Source organism: Ictalurus furcatus, chromosome 29, assembly GCF_023375685.1.
Source record: "Ictalurus furcatus strain D&B chromosome 29, Billie_1.0, whole genome shotgun sequence".
Classification (NCBI taxonomy): domain Eukaryota; kingdom Metazoa; phylum Chordata; class Actinopteri; order Siluriformes; family Ictaluridae; genus Ictalurus; species Ictalurus furcatus.
In genome coordinates, this window is record NC_071283.1 from 4,839,435 (window position 1) to 4,849,506 (window position 10,072).

General features: G+C 38.3%; 1 protein-coding gene across 2 annotated transcripts; it reads right to left on the minus strand.

Moving 5' to 3' along the window:
- Positions 1-2,121: 2,121 nt before the first annotated feature.
- On the minus strand, positions 2,122-6,555 carry LOC128604495 (uncharacterized). Of its 2 annotated transcripts, none has more exons than XM_053619664.1 (8): positions 6,293-6,555; positions 5,096-5,257; positions 4,461-4,613; positions 4,074-4,226; positions 3,703-3,834; positions 3,551-3,608; positions 3,132-3,229; positions 2,122-2,511 (listed from the first exon to the last, which is right to left on the minus strand). In XM_053619664.1, the coding sequence occupies exons 1-8, from the start codon at positions 6,311-6,313 to the stop codon at positions 2,452-2,454; spliced, it is 837 nt and encodes a 278-aa protein (XP_053475639.1). In that variant the 5' UTR covers positions 6,314-6,555; the 3' UTR covers positions 2,122-2,451. The 2 variants fall into 2 exon arrangements, with proteins under 2 accessions (XP_053475639.1, XP_053475638.1); XM_053619663.1 differs by having other exon boundaries at positions 3,551-3,611.
- Between the last annotated feature and the right edge of the window lie 3,517 nt (positions 6,556-10,072).

The following is a 10,072-nucleotide window of genomic DNA, read 5'->3' on the forward strand; positions in this document are numbered from 1 at the left end:
CTCAAACCTACGACCTTCACATTGTTAGGACCGTGCGCTAACCAATTGAGCTAACCCATTCCATACAGAGTTCCCTACAGGAACAGAGAATTGCAGAAACACTCTAATTCTTTAAAATCACTCCACAAATCTGGGCTTTATGAGAGATTGGTGAGCCATATGAAATTCCATTTGGTACTGTTAGCTCTGGGGCTCCATGGTGCCCAAAAGGTTCCTCTTTCTATATGTGCATTGCATAAGTCATGTCAGTATGATTCACAGAAACTGTGTTTTGTTCACCTCTAGCATGGAACATATTAACCCTACCCTATACGCCTTCTATAGCCATATATATACACACACAGTCATCAATTACTTAAATATGAACACCAGTATCCCTGCTTGTCATTGCAATTATCCAATCAGTCAGTCATTTGGTTCACAATGCATAAAATCATGCAGATACAGGTCAAGAGCTTCGGTTAATGTTCATCAAACATTAGAATTTGGAAAAATATGTGATTTCAGTAACTTTGACCGTGGCAAGTTTGTTGATGCCAGATGGGCTGGTATGAGTATTTCCGAAACTGCTGATTTCCTGTGATTTTCAGATACATTTTCAGATTTCATGAGTTTGCATACAAGGATGAGAAACAAAAATCAGTGAGTGGTAGTTCTGTGGAGAGTAACACTTTATTGATGAAAGAGGTCAGAGGAATATGGTTCACGCTGACAGGAGGCTACGGTAACTAAAAAAAACACTCTTTACAACCACTGTGTGCAGAAATGCATATCAGAATGTACAATACATCAACCCTTGAGGCTGATTGGCTACAACAGCAGAAGGTTCCACTCCTATCAGCCAAGAACAGGAACCTGAGTCTACAGTGGGCATAGACTCACCCAAACTGGACAGTTGAATACTAGAAAAACATCACCTGGGGAAGGAATCTGCCTGCATCTATTAATACTATTTCTACTACGCAACTGTACTTTTTTAATCCAGAACTTTAAAGGTTGCTTCAGTCTGTCCCTGTGTGGAAAGCCTAAAAGGTTGTGTAGAACCTTGTGTCGAAACTAGATTGCTTCACTATCATAGCAGGTTCTAAGTAGACAAGATAAGATAATACTTTATTAAACTCATAGGCAATTCCAGTAGAACCACTTCAGGAAGCAAGGAGCCCCTAATTATCCAAAGAAGTATTCCTGTAGAATCTTGGACCAGGGTTGGTGTTTGGTGTTTGTACATATCAAAACATATTTTGTAATACCAATACAATACAATACCAGTACAAATCCAGTTCAGTTTCTGCAATGAATATCAAATTATACTCAGCATATTGGAATTGTAAACAAAGTTCTCAATAAAGAATTTTAGATTGTCTTGTTCACTATACTAGCCATTAGGCATCTGTGGGTCACCAAGTTTACCAACTGAAGTTACTTCAGGTTTTGTTCAAGACTTTCTTAGTCTGACAAAATCCATTTTAATCTGGAAATCTAGCATCCCATGTAGTGGGAATGTTTCAATTCACTGGATCATGTTTTTCACACAAGTGAGCTGTCTTTTGGCCAAGTCAAAAAGGAAGACTGAAAATACAAAAGCTATTTCACTGTAAAATTTCTTCTCAGTCATTCAATTATCATTTTCGTATAGTGTGTACTACAGCTCAAGCTACAAATGAAATGCACAGGTTCCTTTTAAAATAGGTATTAAATATAAATACCATTCATCTGAGAAAAAAAAAAAAAGAATATCAGTTTTGGTGTCTATTGGTGTTACTTTAAATTCCCAATTTTAAAATGTCTAGATTAAACTATTCATATGTAACATTCACCTAGTTTGTCTAGTTCACCTTCCTTACCAAGAAAAAAAGTACAACATTTACATGAACTAAAACACATTACATTTGCCTTTTAAGTTTGGCTTGACTACAAAGTATAAAAAAGACTATAAAGATCCAAATTGTTTTGCTTCAAAGATTTTTCTGATGTCTTGAAGCATCCTGGTCCATTCTGAGTGCTTCACTCATCTGAGGCACTGTTCATCCTGATTACCCACAATTCAGACAATAAAGAATTATCTTAACCTCTGGGATAGTGTTTCAGAAAACATAAAAAAAAAAAAAAAAAAAACATTAGAAACACCAGAGGTTTTTTAATCCAGATTTTATTGTTATTTTTTGTTTGTTTGTTTGTCTGTCGTTGATTTGTAGTAAATTATTTTTCTTTGGGGAATATACAGGTTGTTCCAAAAGTCTCCATACATAAGGGACTATGTACGCCAGCACCACGTCGGTTGTGCCTTCGTTGGTGGATGTTCGTGGATGTCCACTTCTCGGTTGGTCCGCAGTCTATTTGAATTTGGTTATAAGTTGGGCAACAGTGTTGTGTGTGATGTGCAAGTATTGTAAGCATGATAAATCTTGGAAGCTTTGTTTTGACGATGTAGATCTATATTTAATTCCTTCATTAGGGACTTGGATCTGTGGATCTGTGGCCCTGATGTCTTCTACTAGGTCCCCAGATATTCTGTTGTACACACAAGAGAGCCATATTTATAGCATTAGAAACATCACAAAAAGAACACATCTAACACAAAAGAGGACACATCTAAACTAACCAATCCTAGTTGTTGGTTATTGCTTTTCTTCAAATTGACTTAAGTCCAGGGAATCTGCTTAAATTTTGTCATTTCAAACAGGACCATTTTTAAAGCCAGAAAACAATGAAGCAGCAGCACATGGCTTTGTTTATTTGTTTAGTAAAACTATTTAAACCTGATCCCCCCCGCATTTCATTAAAATTGCATATTGACACTCCATGTACTTAGAATAATGCTTAACGGCTCACCAGTTGGTATTAATGTAATTATTTCTTGTATAGCAAAGTGCAATACTAAATGCAATTGTACTACATATAAGTATACAACATTTTAAAGTTCCTCTAAGTATCTCCCTTCTGGCCATCCCTTTCTCCTGAGACCGAATGTCACCCCAGTTATGGGGAGGTGGATGTGAATTGCTAAGTACATCCTAATGTCAGTACATGTTAGGAAATCATTATAAGTACTGTCATGGATATATCTCGCCTGCTCGCCCGTTACATAACAAGTACATACATTTTTAGTGCAATGCTTTTTGATTTATTACCAGTGTGTGCTCCTGCTTGTCCAGAGGAGGAAGGACTTGTTCTTGTACAGGAGGAATATCAGCAGGGCCGTACAATCCATCAACAGGATACTCTCCAGCTGAAAGAAGACAAAAGACCAACAGGTAATCAGGTAACACCTGGCCACATGTCAAATTATAAATATTACAGCTATACAACACTAAAAGATGTTATATATAAAATCCTTTTTTTTTTTCATAGAGATAACAAATCATTTCTGTAAGTTGTTCTGAATAAGGGTGTCTGCCTAATGCAATAAATGTATATGCAAAAAAATGTCTACTGTGTTTAAATATCTACTAAATATATTATTATTATTATTATTATTATTATTATTATTATTATTAATAGGACAGGGACACTGACTGGAGTTGGATGTTGTCATTTAAATAGTTCTTACCAGACATGAAGGTGCAATATTGGTCCTCTGACAGTCCAGCCATCCCTGGAAGCTCTATCTGCTGAACATAAAGCAAGCAGTAATGTGATACACTGTGGTGTAGTGTAGGTAGTGTATGAATCAACATCATAATACTTAAACACTTGTTATACCTGGCCCGGAGCGCTGGGAGTGAATATCTGCTCCTGGTGGTATACGTGGGAGGATGGGATAGGGTGTGGCAGGTCACCAGCTTCAACCAACGGTCCAGAGCAGGAAATAGTGTCCCAGCTGGGGTAATACACCTGTGGCAGGACGGGAAGAAACAAAAAGAGTTTAGGTTATGCTTAAGAGACCTAACTAGGATAATCAGTTAACTTCCTCTGTAGAACTCTTTAATGTATTGATGTAATAATGTATAGTAATACAGAATGAGAGAAAAGACATAAATAATTCTGTTATTAACTGCACATTCAAGATTGGTATAAAAACATAATTTCTGACCTTAAACAGGTCTACAATTAGAATAAAAACGGTCTTATACCTGAGCAGGCAGGATGTAATACACCTGGCCTTGAGTGCTGGGGGCGAACTGCTGTTCCAGGTGGTAAAAGTGGGGGTCAGGGACAGCGTGTTGGACATCACCAGCCTCAACCCACGGTCCAGAGTTGGACGAATCCCAGCTTGCGTAATACGGCTGTGGCAGGACGGGAAGAAACAAGCAAGGTTTGGGTTAGGCTTAAGAGACCTAAATAGGAGTATCAATTAACTCACTCTGTAGAACTCTTTAATGTAGAGATGGAATACAGAATGAGAGAAAAGACAAAAATAATTATGTTATTAAATGAAAATTCTATATTGGCATGAAAACATAATTTCTGAATTTAAACAGTCCTACAATTAGAAGAAGAAGAAGAAAACAGTCTAATACCTGGGCAGGCAGGATGTAATACACCTGGCCCTGAGTGCTTGGGGTGAACTGCTCTTCCTGGTGGTAAACGTGGGGGGCAGGGACAAGGTGCTGGAAGTCACCAGTCTCAACCCACGGTCCAGAGTTGGACGAATCCCAGCTTGCGTAATCCGGCTGTGGCAGGAGGGGAAGAAATAAACAGGGGTAAGTTAGGCTTTGGAGACATAAATAGGAGTATCAATTCCCTTTGCTGAACTTTTTAATGAAGGCAGGTAGTATTGTAATAAAGCATGAGAGAAAAGTCAATAAATATATTTGTGTGTGTGTGTGTGTGTGTGTGTGTGTGTGTGGGAGTGTTGTATGTCTGATTACAAAATCAAACACACAAAAAAGATTTAAACTATTGATGTTTGAGGGAAGTCTTGAAGTTTATTTACAGACAAAATAAAGAGTCAAAACATTTTCTACTTCAAAACAGGACAATATTTGTTTTGTCTGAGGTTTGCTACATTTGTCATAAAAATGTAGAGCAGGATTAAAATAATCTTATTTCTGCAATTTTTATTTAGGTTCTACAGTGCAAATACAATATTTGTATAAAAACATAACTTCTGAACTCAAACAGTCCTATAGTTAGAATAAATATGGTCTAATACCTGGTCAGGCAGGTTGGTATAAACCTGGCCCTGAGTGCTGGGAGTAAAGTGCTGCTCCTGGTGGTACACATGGGGGGCCGGGACAAGGTGTTGCAGGTCACCAGCCTCAACCCGCGGTCCAGAGCTGGAATCCCAGATGGAATCCCAGATGGAGAAAAGTGGCTGTGGTGGGAAGAAACAATCAAGGTTTTTAGTTTAGACTTTAAAGACTACTGATTTTACATTTCAAGTTCTAGCCTCCAGCTAAGCTACAAAAAGAAACGTCTGCCATCAGAGTTCTTTCAACATTTGTTGAATGCTAGAGACCTAGTTACAGTAGGACAGATGAATTCCCACTGCAGGAAGTTTTAATTAGCCTAACTGATGTAATGTGAGAATACAACTCTAGAGAAAAAGACAGAAATATGGATAAGTAACCCGGGAAACGATCAGGAGGTTTCCTGTGTGCACAGCATAGTGTTGGGAATCAATGAGTCAAATCATTTTGCTCGGCTCGCCGATAAGAGCCGACTCCCATACAGCGTAGTGCCATTTTAAACTAAACCGGAGTATTTTAAACTATATTATGATAGTTAAATGTTTTGATTTGATTACAAAGAGTGCACAACTACAGAAAAAGCTCATATATGCGAGATGACTTCAACATTCAGCTCAAAGGAGCCGAATCAACGGAGCCGAATAACTCCCAAACGACAGAGCATCAGGACAGAAGAGATATATTAGGCTGCTGGGAAAAGAGGAAAACGACTTCATGGCTGTTTATTTCCAGTCATCTTAGGCCTCATGTTAATGAGAAAGGAGAACGATATGATATTGGAGTGATTCAGTCATTTAAAAAGCTGGGATGCTGAGGGGAAAATCCTTATCTCCTTTACTCAGTTGCTCTATATGTTCAGAAAGCCTTTTCACACGGTACACAGTCACCACCGAAATGATTCACTCTACACAGATCTAGATATTTCACTTCGTGTACTACAAGGATGTATCGTTTCTGTTCAGTCTTCGTGATTAAGGATTGGTCGCCCCCTCTTGGAGAGAACGGAAATTGTCACAGAGATAGTGAATATTTCAATAACCCCTGTCCTTCCTAACAATAAAACTACATATGAATAGTTACCGTTAAGTTTTACAAAACGACGTTTCAAAAATCGCTTAACGGCCTTATTTATAACACTACTCTGTCTGCTCAAAGCTTACCATTTCTTCAGAAGATGACATTCGTGCAGGAAAATGCTCAGATTAGTGGTAAAGATGTTAAAAAGGTGAATAGAGATGTTCAGAAATGTAAAGATTTGCTCAAGAGATGCGAGGTTTGCTGAAAGGATCCGATCGCAGGCGAGTTGTGAGTTGGAATACGTCAGAAGTTGTAAATATTCAAAAAATATTCTAATATTCAAAAAACAATACCTCCAGCACCTAGCAACCTCCCCCCTCCCCCTTACTTCACTATCAATTCTTGTAAACTCAAAACATTTAAGTCATTATCATGTGAGAAATATCATATTTTCTGCACAACATAATGACATAATCCCAATGCACAACACAGTCACATTCATAAGGAAGTTATGAATGTTTAGATGCACATTCATAAAGTTTTCATTGGTGCTACTACACAAATGTGCTTAAAAATGCATCATTTGAAAACACATCATTCACATTTCATATAGATGTGTTCACACATAAACAAAAAAAAAAGAGATAGAAATGTTTATTTAATGAAAATATTGATGTATTTTTTGTGGATGTAACTCAGTAGTGTGTTATTTTCTAGATAATTAAACCTAAACTGCTTAGTAAAACAGCAATTAAAATGTGCATTGATTTTGGCCTATGACATTTATTCAAAGCAGTTAGAACAACTAATAACTCTCCTGTAATGGAATTTAACAGTGAAGATTACATTTATATCATATTTACTGTATTACATTCATGTGATACATATGGTATCACATGTAGTATACAGATTAGTGAAGTGTAAAAACAGTTTTTGAAAATACATAGTGTCCCAAAAGTGTCCATACATAGGGGACTATGTACACAGCACAAGGTCGGTTATGCCTTCGTCAGTGGGTGTTCCTGGACGTCCACTTCTCTGTCGGTCTGCAACACTTCCAGTCTTTTTGAATGTATTAATAAGTTTGCCAACAGTGTCGTGTGTGATGTTGTGCTTGCCATGTTGTAGTTGGCTTGTTGTCACGTTAGAATTACAGCTAGAAAACAGCATTAGTTTTACTGTTAGAAAACAGTATACCATTTTTTCCTGAATTTCTGATGCCCCATAAACAAAACAATAAGAATTGAGAATAAAACTATCTCTTCAAATCTGTCTGAATGTGTTTAATAGCAATTTATCAATCAACTGTTGAACAAGCAGAACATAAACTTAAATACGACATCTTTGACTTCCAGCAGTCAGCTCCCCTCAAATCCACAGCCGTGACTTCTGCATCTGTGCAGTTCTTTGTCATAAGTGCATCTGATTTAACTGTGACGAAGGGAATAAAAAAGAGTGGCAAAATTGTTGATTCATTTATTTTCTTTTTTTAAAGGGGAGGAGGAGTGAGGACTTGCATTTTTTTGGTTCATTTTGTTTTGTATTTGCTTAGATGTATTGATGTAATTGGTGCTATTGGTGCTAATAACGCCAAGGTCATGGGTTCAATCCCTGTACTGGCCAGCTAAAGTTATCCACCATGATGTTCTGTCTGTCTGTAACTGATTTCCTACAACAAGCCAGAGAAGATGACTGGCTGTTGTACAGGATATTAAGAAGTTTTTCCTTGACTGAAAGGCACTGCAGCCCTTTACATATGCAAGCTGCAATTGTAGTTGTATTCATGTAACTACCTGAAGCGCCATTTTCAAATTGTGCCATCGATTCTCAATTGGTTTGAGGTCTGGGCATTCACTGGGACATTCTAAAACATTCAAACTGGCTTTGCCAGTATGCTTCTTTTCCAATTTCCCCCAAACTCTGACCAGTTTCAGAATCTCTGCTGATGAAAAGCATCCTCACAACATGATTCCACCACCATGGTTCACTGTGTGAATGGTGTTCTCGGGATGAGGATCACTGATGCTTTCCACTAAATGTAGTGTTTGTACTAAGGGTCTTTGGTTTCATTCAACATGTGAACCTTTTTCCATGTTTGGTGCGTTTCCAGCATCCCTTTTTCCAAACTCCATGTGGGATTTCATATGGCTCACCAATCTCTCATAAATCGCAGCTTTGTGGAGTGTCCAGGTTATGGTTGTCTAGCGTCTCTAATCTGAGTTGCAGATCTCTCAATCCGCTTGAGAATGACACTTTAACACTTGTGTGCTTCCCTGACTAATGTCCTCCTTACCTGGTTCTCCATACCCTGAATTTGGTAGATGGTCTCGTCTAGGCAAAGTTGGTGTTGTGCCATATTCGTTCAATTGTTAATCATGGATTTACATCTGACAGGTTGTCCAAAACCAAACCCTGAGTCCCGAACTTTTAAAGTAGCTCCTTGGTCTCCATAATGCTGTTTGTTTAGCTATGTTGTGTAACAAACTCTGGAGATTTCCAGGAAGAGGTGTTTTAATACTGAGATCACGTGACAATTTACTTACACACAGGTAAAGTGTGATACGGTAAATTACAAGAAAAAGTGCGAACCCCCGTAACGTTTATGGGATTTTGACAAATAAGAGGGTTTCTGCAATGCTCCGTTTGGAGAACAAAAATATATTTTTTTAAATCTCATCTGTAAAAAGCACGTCTAATTTTACTTGTCATGACCTTGGGCATTTTCAACATAGCCTCACTGGCCAGTTAGCTCAGCACAAGATCTTAATGAGAAATTGCTTCATGGGTCAGACCATGCAGTTTTGAATGCACACCTGTATATAATCAGATTAACTGAAACCATGGATTTCTGTAAGGAAACTTTACAACTCACCCAGATGTTTTTGGTAGCTCCTTGGTCTCCATGATGCTGTTTGTTTAGGTATGTTGTCTACCAAACTCTGGAGCCTTCTAGGAAAATGTGTATTTATACTGAGTTCATGTGACACTTGTACACAGATGGACTAATTATATGAATTCTGAATACAGAACTAACTAGCCTATACTGTGTGTGCCATTTTTTGCTGAATGCATTACATACACATGTTGTTTAGGGTTATTCTAAAGTTACTTTCCCGGGACTATTTTCCTGTACGGAGATCTAAAAGATTTTTTTTTTTTTTAAATCTTATCAGTAAGATGCAAGTTGCTTCATGGGTCAGAATTTCAAACCCTGAGAAGAGACCATCTCCTGGAGATTGTAACTCACCTGAACCAACATCAATCAGACAAGGGAAAACCAGAGATGGGAATTGTCTAATTATGGGAAGCCCCTTAATTGAGCCCACAGAAACAAATGTGTAACTTAACATTGATACTTTTTCCAGATGATTACAGGAATATATCCATCCATCCATCCATCTTCTACCGCTTAGTCCTTCTTTAGGGTCACGGGGGAACCTGGAGCCTATCCCAGGGAACATCGGGCACAGGGTGGGGTACACCCTGCACAGGGTGCCAGTCCATCACAGGGCACAATCACATACACACTCACACACCCATTCATACTACAAGAATATATGTTTCTGTCTAATTATGAAATAAGTATTTATGCTTTAGTGAAGGATAATAATCTTGAATCTATACGATTGAAATATAACGATTCTAAGGCAAACAGGGGCCCAGCAGAACCCCACACTTTCCTGTATAATTTTGGTATTTAAATGGCCTCTTTGCATAATCATCTATTAAGAAGCATGCTATCATGAATGCCCTCAGACTGTGCCAAGTGCATGTGTGTGTCCCCTTAAGACATACACGGATTATTCAGAAATACGGCACTTCACAGTTGTGATTAGCCAGGGGGCCCAGAAACCCTAGCGGCACCCCTGGTCATAGTCCTCTGCTGAACTCAGGTGGTGAATCCACTATTGTGCACAGAGCAG

What these genes read in the sequence shown, in the direction of transcription:
- LOC128604495 (XM_053619663.1), bottom strand. Translation starts at nt 6,313, where the DNA reads ATGTCATCTTCTGAAGAAATG. An exon ending in CTCCCAGCGCTCCGGGCCAG is followed by an intron (nt 3,612 to 3,702) that starts GTATAACAAGTG and finishes CTTTATGTTCAG; the next exon opens with CAGATAGAGCTTCCAGGGAT. An exon ending in ACAAGCAGGAGCACACACTG is followed by an intron (nt 2,512 to 3,131) that starts GTAATAAATCAA and finishes TGTGTACAACAG; the next exon opens with AATATCTGGGGACCTAGTAG.